The sequence below is a fragment of the Triticum urartu genome, unplaced genomic scaffold, assembly GCF_056163025.1.
Source record: "Triticum urartu cultivar PI428250 unplaced genomic scaffold, HENAU_Tu73 scaffold997, whole genome shotgun sequence".
Classification (NCBI taxonomy): Eukaryota; Viridiplantae; Streptophyta; class Magnoliopsida; order Poales; family Poaceae; genus Triticum; species Triticum urartu.
This window is the reverse complement of record NW_028261194.1, coordinates 1-10,794: the sequence shown is the minus strand read 5'-3', so window position 1 is coordinate 10,794 and position 10,794 is coordinate 1. Positions and strand designations below refer to the sequence as shown.

At 43.7% G+C, this 10,794-nt stretch overlaps 1 protein-coding gene across 1 annotated transcript; it reads right to left on the bottom strand.

The window, feature by feature from the left end:
- Positions 1–6,526: 6,526 nt before the first annotated feature.
- LOC147950467 (uncharacterized) lies at positions 6,527–9,399 on the bottom strand. The gene has a single exon (XM_087538417.1). It carries the CDS (start codon positions 7,429–7,431, stop codon positions 6,673–6,675), a length of 759 nt encoding a protein of 252 aa, XP_087394543.1. The 5' UTR covers positions 7,432–9,399; the 3' UTR covers positions 6,527–6,672.
- Between the last annotated feature and the right edge of the window lie 1,395 nt (positions 9,400–10,794).

Sequence of the window (10,794 nt, the reverse complement as noted above, 5' to 3'; positions counted from 1 at the left end):
AAAGACGAAAGCGATGGATGTATGTGACAAAGAGAACTTATGAACATGAAAGCCAGCCTGTTCCCTAAATATTTTAGGAAGCGAAGAAGACAGAAAAAAGTTCGGTAATCTTCTCCCTTTGGTAGGCATTTACCCAAGGCACTGATATTATGAGTCTCTCGATTATACGTGAAATAGGGAGTTCAAGGTCTTATTCGTCTTTCTTGGCCTATGTGAATATGAGCCAATTCCGGAAAGTGAATAATTCACTATTGAAAGTGCAAGTCGACGTTCCTGATATGAAAGTGAAAGTGGAGTGAAATCTGGATATGAAGGTTCAAGTCCAGTTCCAATCTGGATATAAAAGTGCTGTTCAATCGTCGAAAGTGATCTCTCTTTTGTTGTTCTCTTTTAGTCCGCTTTTCTTTTTTCTTTCTTTGGAGTCGGGTTCTTAAGACAGGACTGGAAATCGGGTTTTCTGAATATCTCTCTTCCGGAGAAGTCAGTTTGTTCGAGATCGAAAGAGTGCCCTCGAGAGACTAGACTGATAGTAACAGTAGTGCGCCTTCAGTTGAGGAGAACTGTTCACAAGCAGTGGTTATGAGCTCTTTCTTGTGGAGGTTCAGAATAGGTAATTCCTTCACTTCAGTTGCACTAGTGGATTGAATAACCTTTTCTTTAGTTCTAACAAAGTGCATGTGTTGTTGGTTAATAAAAACACGAGTTTCGATAGGCTGGAGGAAAGATACTATAAGTAGGACAAAGAAAGACCCTATAAGAGACCGGAACTCAATACGATTCAACCAATCAAAATTGCTTTGCTAAAGATACCCGTTCCGCTGTTCCTTTACCGGCAACAACTATTGAATAACAACCTTCGCTTTGCTTTCGCATCGGATCTCGGCATTAGCAAATCTAAAAATAGAGTAGATCCCGGGGCGTACCTAATGGTTTCATTGATTTGAATGGATTGATCCGTTGTACCGTTGTAGGAATCCTCATCCGATGTACGAATCCCGTGGAGGAAGTGGGGAAACAAATCCAATTATTTGATTTTGATAGGAGCAGTGCCGGTATTGAGGGTTTCTCTATCTCTTCACTCATGAAGTTAATACAAGTGAGGATTGATTTCAGTTATTCATATAAGAAATAAGAGGAATAAATAATCTCGGGGAAGACAGGCTTTCTCGCTCTCGGCACATCTTCGCTAGGGATTCTTCTCTACCTTCTTGCGTTGAGATGCCATCAACTCTTTCCTGGGGAATCAGGTCAATACAATACTCTTGGAAAAGCAAGCTATAGCAGATCCTTGAGTATAGAGAAAAAGGAATGGAGTTTCATTAGCTCTCTGCGCACATCCAGTATAATACCTTTGCGAGCCCCTACGGAAAGGGGTGCCGTGTTCTCTTTACAATGGGGGTGATCCTGGTTTCCAAAAGCTGCTGGTTGGTTGTATCTTTTTCTATTGGCAATCCCCAATCCGTTGCTTGTTCGTTACGAACAAAAGAAGCCGATACCAGTTCTGGTGTTTATCCAGCGGAGGCTCGTATCTCTTCCATGTGAGACCAGCGACCTCAGATCATCCCGGACTTATGTGCTGGAATAGCTTCGTTATGAGTTGAAGCAGCCTCAGCTACTATTCCTACTAAGGAGGAGTCGCCTTTTTCCCTCCCTTTTGCAATCCCATGTTGATGTAAGGAAGCTGCTTTAGAGTATTGGCAAAAAAAAACATTACATGCAGGTCCAGATCTCCTTGCGTTCGTTGGTGGTTGACTACCGGGAAAGGGCAGAATAGCAACAGTGAGGAAGCATACCACCCAAAGCAAGACGTGAAAACCTTCTTCGTATCCAAAAGCCCCTTTTAGTCTGTCTGGCCTTAGTATTTATGATACATAATCGCATCTTCTCCCCCTTTCTCGTATCTCCACGGAAGTAAGTACTGGTATGATCGGAACTAGTATTTAGATATATGTGACCCTCTAGCGGTTTGACTCCGTTGATGGTATACGGAACTTCCTTCCTGCGAAAGGTCGAGTTCGTAAATCAAGCTTGTAGAAAAAGCGAGTACCGGTATTTGATGGTGATGGTGAGGATGACTAACCTCGCTCTTGCAACCATGAATATTTTCTAGATACTACGGGCATATACCTTCTTCCGAAGGGTCCCCGTCCTATCTTTTTCGCCTTCCGCTCTGGAATCGACTATTGGTGGGTTGTAACGTGAACCTATGGATCTCAATGAACAGCTTCGATACCACAAAAGGATGGGCAAGAAAGACAGCAGGTGTTGAGCCAAAGCCCTAGTTCATACACAATCATAATGTTGGTCAACCATCCGAACCGGGATTCCTGTTATTCATACGAAGGAACAAGAAAAGAAGAAGTATGGGATAAATGGTTTTTGAGTTGGGCATGATGAAAGCGGGTACAATGGCATTACTTAGAAGCTATTATGTCCTGTCTTGGCTTTAGCAATAAGCTTGTGCGACTGATGACTCCCTCCATCCCTGGCATCGCCAAGACTAATGGATAAGGTTTTGTCGCATCTTAATCGAACCGCATGCGGAGCTCAGCTCCTAAGAAAATAATAAGAAATATCTAGTTTTGTTTCATAAGTGGCGAGCCAAGGAATAAGAATACCGCCCCCTGATCTGTATTTCAAAAGCGGATTCAGCGCTGCAAGAAATAGAATTATGCATAGATTGACTTGTAAAGAAAGACGAACCGAACAGTGCTAAGCAAAGAAAAACTCTCTTATTTCTATGCTCGATTCAATCTCTACTCATCTGCTTTTAGTTCTACTTTCTGTATACGAAGTCCGAGCTTTTCGAGCTGCTCAGTTCTCGCTATGTCATTTCTTGGTTTTTAGTGCATTCACTCAATTCTCTGTGAAGTCCATGGACATGTTGTGGTTCATTGCAGAGAACAGCCATCACATGGATCAAGCTATAAGGAATCACCCGCGAGCGAGGGCAAGTCTCAATTACGGTAGGAATGGAATACACCAATCATAACTCTGGTCTGGTCCCTAGTTCCCTAAGTAGTTAGTGAAACTTCCAGCTGGACTGACTGGATTTAGAGCTTAATGCTCCTATCTTTGAACTAGAATCTTAGCGCTTATTTCATGAAGATAGCTACTTTAATTGATACAAGAATGCCTACTTTGGACCAATAGGATCTACTCCTACTTGAATGCCAATCCAATCTCTTTCCCAATAAGAATTCCTAATCCCTAAATCCAAGCAAGGCATGATTGTTAGTCAGGATAACCAGCTTACGTACCGCATTAAGAAGTACCGACTATGCTTTTTCCGCTTCTTGGTCAATAGGACCTACTTCTCTGGTAAAGTAACCTTCAAGACGGGTTTGGAAACTTAGGCATACAGCATAAAAAAGTTCAGAAACCTCCGTCTTTTGGTCCTATTTTATTCGATTCAATGTGGGAATGACTAAGACAAGTTAGGCGAAACAGATATGCATGCACCATAGAGGTTTATCCACCATAGGTTTGTACACAAGAATAGTAGTCACAGCGAGGGATACAAGCTTCTCATAGAGCCAAATTGAAATGGCAAGATAGAAATCTGCCGTTGGTGGAGATGGAAAGCTTTGTATATTCTACGCTCGCTTAGAGATGAATCATACTTGATCACTTGATTGACCCACTTGGTGCCATAGGGTTGCCTACTTTTGCGCTAAGGGATCTACCGCGGGCTGTGCCTAGCGGATCCCATACAGATCTATAACCTAGTCATTACTCAAAAGGTTTCTCGCTTGAATAGGCTGTAATAGATCCTTCGATAAGAAGAGGCCTAGCTGGCTTTATGGATCCTTCCTCGCAGAGATGAGAATGGAATCCAATAGAATCGAACATAGTCAAGTCAGCTCGAGGCAGAGGTATCCATCCTTAGGCCTGGACTCACGAGACCAGGTTGGGTGCGGAAAAGGTGATGAGAAGTGTTTGCATAGAATTTATGGGTGTTGGCTATTCCTTTCCTTGGCCATGGCCAGTAGAAAGAATGGAAACCTTGGCCAGTAGATGGAAAGGGTACGGGAATGGGGATAGGGAAAGTGTACCGTTTCTTGTTTTGGTATGGGTGCGTGCAACACTGATTATTGATCGAGGCTCGTAAAAGAAAGACTTGGGTTTGATAGATCTCCTAGACTAGAATCACTCCTTCCGGCATGCAAGACTTGAGTCGCCATCTCCATATCGGGGTCTGGGAAGCTCGTCTGTCTGTTTGGGGATTTCGATTTCCAATCTTAGGCTGTATGAAACAGAAGAATGAGAGAACTAGTTTCAAAGGATAGCGATAGCATTCCCGGAAAGTGAGCTTGACCCACGGATTCCAGAATGATGCAACAAGAAATGGTAGCTTTCTGTGTTCCTAGGTGGATGGGTAAAGGCATTCCTAAGATGAAGATGCGGATGAAGATGGGGCTGGGCTATTGGTAACACCATTCCAGGCTCTCCAATTCGAATAGATCAATGGCTTGGTCTAAGCTTCCCTTGGTTCTTCCGTTTCGAGAGGAGGGGTATCAGATTGTGCATAGGTTGGTGGGTCAGGCTCGGTGTGAATACCTTTTGTGAGTGACTCACCATTCCTGCTTGATCTGTCTCCTGCTCCAGCCCCTGCTCCTGCTAGAAGGGCTTACGACGAATAGATTGTTGGAATGGCTTTAAGTGAAAGGGAATCCGGCAGCTTATATAGCGCTAGTGAGAGGCCTCCTAGTCTATTTCGATGGACGTCTCCTAATCCTTCTTTTTCTATGGGTTCAGGAATGCCATGCCAATAACAGATAGAGCAGCTAATGGTCAAGCCAGAGGCAGCAGGTCTCATTCCAGACTCCACTCAGAATACCCGGCTCTTTTTCTAGACTCCACTAGGAAGACCTTGCTCTTTCACAGATACGGGGATCAGACATGGCTATCGCTTCGACAGCTTCTCCGGATGAAAAGACGCCGCCCAATGGATGGAGTTGGAGGGACACGGAATCCTGGATATCTTGCCTTGGTTCCGACTCTAAACCGTTCTAAACAGATTCTTTCTGCATACTGATGTTGGCAGTTATGCCTAGGTGATAGATGTATGTTGCTGGATTGGAAAGCTATACGATCCCTTTTATTCAATTATGACAGCTGAGAGGAATTTGGGATGGCCCCGCTAGAGTTTCCAAAATGAATCGAATTGAACCCTATTGTTTTTTCACTCTAAATTCCATAGTATCAATACAATAACCTTTGAGAAATTGTGAGAACGGGAAGATGCAATCATTTAGATGGTGAAAATAGCCGAGAGTTGAGCAACCCCTAAAAGCACTCACAATGAATGGTACCAGCGGATACCAACCAGATAGAAACATGCTGAGAAATCTCTGTTATAGCTGAAACTAATATACCAATCCTATCCGTGACCCTTTCCACATTCTTTTCTTAGTCACCTAACCTATGACTGCTTTTTCTTTTAAGCTTTAATAACCTTAACATTCGAATCTGCATCTGCTATTTCAGTTCTGTCTAAAGATACTATTCTTTGATCACTTGAAACATAGTAGAAAGCATCTAAAACAGATATTATTGTGGATTCCCTCTCCTTGTGGGCTGGACTCCTTTTTACATGGACAGACAGGAAAGTGGAATCTGAGGAATTAGCTGGAACAGACTCACCTTAGCTTTGAACGACTATATCCCCTCTTCTATCTACATATGGATATATATGGTCTTTAATAAAGGAAGATGATTTTAGCCGAGGACTAACACAGCTTCCATTTTGCAGCACATCTCTCAGTGGGAATAGCATCATCCATGACTTCAGGCACAGCTAGCTACGGGTAAGCACAAAAGGTAATGACGAGAGGGCCGTCCTATGTACCCTGAAAGAGAAACTATGTGATAGAAGCCCGCTTTCCCTCTCTTCTATCCCACCTAACCACTTCGGGTATCAGTGGCCTCGTGATCTCCATGAACAGAGATCACTACACAAAAACAACTATATGAAAAACTTGCTTGCTTCTTCGAATCTCGAAATAACAGAACATATAGAAAGTGTTTTTGTGATGAGACCATTCTCTTCGGGGAACCTATAGAAAGATTATCAGACGGCTTTCATGATATTATGCTTCCTTGCCCGTGTGGAACATGTGTGAGCATTATGTTTTTCCAACAAGTGATCCGACTGGAAGAAGTGTTATATGAGGACTTCGAGATCAAATAGAGAATCTGTCTCTCCATTCCTCGTGAGCCACTTATTTCTCCGAAATCAGAGATCAGAGTGATTTTCCTCCTTTTTCCCAAATAGTCGACGGTCTTACACCATTGGGATACTTCGGATAAACTGGAGTACATATATGAGAGACCGGTGCTAAAACCTTTTCTCGAGATATCTTCCAGATTCTTAGGGTCCTTGCTCCGGATCTCGCCCCCCCGGTGCGAAAGCAGTTGGTTCCGTAGTTTGAGAATTCTACTAATTCCAAGTATTCCATTATTATTATTAAATAAGAGAATATAAAAAGTAAAGAGGAGAAGACATAACCAGAAGAATTGTGAGAAATAAGTTAATTTATCAAGTTGAGGCATTTCGATTTGGATTTCAAATAAGAAAGAAAAAAAAGGATTTTGTGAAATTTAGGAGTCGTTCGAAAGCATCAAGAGGGAAGAACTCAGATAGAAAGGCAGGCGAAGTTGGCGGCCAACCTAATCCCCCTCCCAGTTGTACCCTTGTGCATCCCCTTCGTAAACGATTTCCACTGGATCTGGAGATTCCCCGGGTCCCCCCGAATCGTCATCTTCGGACCCTGAATCATCATCCCACCTTTTACGCTTCCTCGAAGAAGACGGGCCTGCCTCGTTCGCCCCATCATTTGCTTTTGTGCTTTCAGGGGATCCCGTGGAATGAGCCTCCTGCTCTTCCGCAGGCGCATCGGGGTCGGGAGAATCTGGTTCACCGAGCTCGGCGCGGCGAAACCGCTTCGCCAGATTGGTGGCTGTTGCGACGAATTCGCTTCCATCTCCGGCTTCCGTATAATCAGAGAAGATTTGTTGAAGAGTATCTCCTCCCTCACTATTCCACAATATAAGACTTTCAGTGAACGATCGCGCAGACTCACCCTCCTCTAAAGGAAGAGGAGTGCCTACTTCGTTAAATATTCTTTCAACCTTGGAAGTCAACTCCGAAATCATGGCTTCGGGATGGGCGGCGTGCGCCATTTCCTGCTGGAGGTCTGGTAGTCCGCCAACGGGAGGTTGGTCTATGGGAAAGTCACCCTCGTTAGGAGCATTGGTCATGACGAGAACATTGAGATCCGCGACATTCTCATTCCCAAGATGAAAGGCTATTCCTTGAACTCCGAATAAGACAACTAATGCCATTATTAGTACTGGCAACGCAAGACCAAACGATGGTATAGCAATGAACAAAAGAATGACACTTGGAAATAATGAACGAAGAATCATTGGAATTTCCCATCTTTTTCAGCTCTGCTCCCTAAAAAAAGGGGGACTTTCTAAAGTGACTGGGTTTTTTACCCAAGAACCTGCTATTAAAGAGAAAGAGACAGACTAACAAGAAACAGCCTTTACTTATTCCTACCTGGGACTGAACACCTACACAATAGAGATTTGAAGAAGTAACAACATTGTTCTTTTTAAGTACAGTAAGATTTCGACAAAAAGAATGGGGGTCTTCCCCTCGCTTTGAGGGTCGCTTGAATTTGAGTTCGTTTGCTGGTCAGGATCGCCTCGAAAGCCGTTTGCGGGCGCATACGTTTTCTCGCTTCATTGTTATACGATTTTATTCAAACGAGATCCCTACCTACGACATAATTAGCGGGTCAGCCTGCCTTTAGCCTTGGAAGAACTATTTGGTTGGTACTTGATAATTTCTATCTGTGGCTACTCCGCGAGCCCTTGCAAAATGGGACTTCCCTAGCTATCAGTCTAAGAATGCTTCAACGAGAAAACAAGCTGTCACATGACATCGTCTACCAACTGAGCTATTTTCATCGCCATTGAAGCAAGTTTAACGCAAGCTCTACTCCCGGAAAGACATGAACTCGGTTCCCGTACTGGTCACATGCAATTAGAGCCTATCATCCGCAGATATGGGGCGTATGTCTTTACTATACGCATATTTTTATTCATCCGTGATAAATGAGTGCTTCTCAATCGTTCCAGTCCCATCCTTGCGTCTCTCTCCCGGTCATGCCGTCTTCTTCGAATCCTCCTTTACGATGGTGGTATTTTAGATAGCCTGAAAGGCCCCGTCAGCGATAGAAGCTATGGGTTTTTTACTTGCGGTAGACTGTACCTTTTTTATTTATTTCTTACCAAGACTCTCTTCTACGGAATTCCTGGCGTAAACCCCCGGAGGGCGTGCCCCGCAGGGCGTTTGTTCAACATAACAAGAGCAGAGCTTCAAATCAGCTCATTTTCTTTCTCATGTAAAAATGGGTACTCCGCTGCTTTGTTTTTTCCTGAGGATACCAACTTAACCGATGGAATGGAATGCATTCATCATCGGTATGGATTTGATACCAACTCCCTATCGTTCTTTCGTCTATTATGAGATTAAGACATTAACATGCGCCAGTAACATTAAGCATGATCGTATCCGGAGGAGCTAGATTGTAAAAAGATAAGGAAACCTTAGATGCTTCATGATTTTCTCTTTGGCTCGATTGCTTTATATTTGTCTTATTTTAGGAAGGCCTAAGAATGGAAGAGAATGAGAGATATTCATGTTATCGCGAGCCGCAGGAGACGACTAGTCATGTACAACCATTTCGATCGCTTTAGCGTGCTGTCTTCTTGTCTCTACTCGAGATCTATTCTATAATTTGACATGTGTGGCATGGGGGCCGGCGGTATTGTGTGTTGTTGAAACACTGGTAGCGAAAACTAGAGTGGAATGCTTGACGAAGACACTGGGGTTCCATGACGGCTACGCTGTAGACAGTGAGGGACGAAAGCTAGGGGATTTCCCAAAGTGGTCATACTCTCTTACTGAGTTATCAAACCTGCCTGCACCAGCCAACCTACCGCGACACTTGGTCGGTACGTGCTGTTTATCTCCACGCTATCTGTGACAGTTAGCACGCTCCTTTATTACAATCTGTGTATTATTCAACTTAATTAGATAAAGGCCTCTCATTATTTGTTTAAATCTTTGCTACTTACAGATGTGATTGGTGTCGGGAATCCTACCCAAACTTGGAAAAGAACTATTCTATTTGGCACTTGAGAAACCGATATAGGATTTAGGTCGTCCCGACCAGTAACAAAAGGGAAATTGGGCCCATTCACAAGAAATGAGAATTCTCGTTCGTATAGTATAAAAGAAGGAGGTCGGCACCGTGCTTTGGACAAATTGACTTTCTTCGCCATTCTCCTTTTTCATCTATATACACAATTCTACTTGATTTGCCCTTGAATAGTAAGCCCCGGAATTACTAAATTGTATGGTTGTTTTCCGCGTGGTGAGCAGGATCCAACCCATCGAGCGGTGGCCCTATCCAACGGTTGGTTCTTGTTATAATGGTTGGGGAGACCTTTGATTGTGAATACCAAGTGGAACAAGCGAGTAAAGAGGGAAGGCAGTCTAAGTTTCCAATCCAGTGTCCTAAGCGCCCTGCTTTCGTCTTGATTTATTGCATAGGTAGTGTGCAGCTGCTGCCCGTTTCAAACTTGTACTCCTCTGGTAGTGTAGTAAAGCCCATTAGAAGTGAGATTCGTTGATTCTATCAATAATCTTAAACTTAAACCTCGTGAAGCCCTACCCTAGGTAAAGGGCTTCTGCTACCAGACGGATTGAGTGAGGAAACGTATGCACGGCTTCACTATTTAGTAAGGGCAGCGGCTTTAGAGTAGGAAAGGGTGTGGCCATAGTTTCCTGCACACCGAAGCTATTAGTGACCCGCTTTGGAGACTCATCCCAGGGAAAAGGTAGGAGCGCCAAAAGCATCTGTTGGTGGGTAATCAGCGGAGCAGCTTCTTTACACGCCGAAGTAGATATGTATGGTCAGGGGAAACCGACAAAGGAACCATAAGCTAGAATACTGGTATCAAGAGATGACAGGTACAACCCCATCTTCTATTCTGAAAGGAAAAAAGAAGAGGTGCACACGGCTAACTAATCTAAATAATGAGTGAGAAAAGACCTTCCTTCGTGGGCATTGACCGCTAAAGATGCCACTGCTTCTCAATCCGAGACAACAACTAACGCTTCTTTTGGTGTTACTACCCCAAACCCCAATCATTCTGTTCGCTCATACCACGTCTCAATAATCACTCCAATCTGACACCTGCGCCATGTTTCTCGATCAAAAATGAATGAACTTCTGGTTCAGAAACCAATCGTGTGGATACGTGGACACAATGGGATTATTCCTGCGAGTAAGAAGCGTTCACAATCGGGTAATTCGTACCTCCAGCTGTCTTTAAATAAATATCTCGCCTAGCAGGAACCTAAATCCCAACTAGATTAGATGGAAATGCGTATCATGTGAGGAATCAATCCTACACTCCTTTCTGGTTATTTGAAAGTCGTGCTAGCATTCTTTTTTATAAACAGGAATGGAAACAGAGCTTTAGCCTTACTTAGCTTTCTAAAGAGAAACAACTTATCTCCTTTCCTTTTTACAGGTGTACAGGACCCGAAGGGAGAAATAGACCCGCACCGGACGAGTTAAGCGCTAGGCGTTTTCTCGCTGGTTAGCGCATCCGTGTACCATGGACCCCATAACCCATTGTATGCCCTAAAGCCCTGAACCCCACTTTCTCCGCCTTTCGAAGGTCATACCACTAGTGTAGTACTGAAAC

Coding starts and splice junctions, on each gene's coding strand:
- LOC147950467 (XM_087538417.1), bottom strand. CDS start 7,431: ATGATTCTTCGTTCATTATTTCCAAGTGTCATTCTTTTGTTCATTGCT.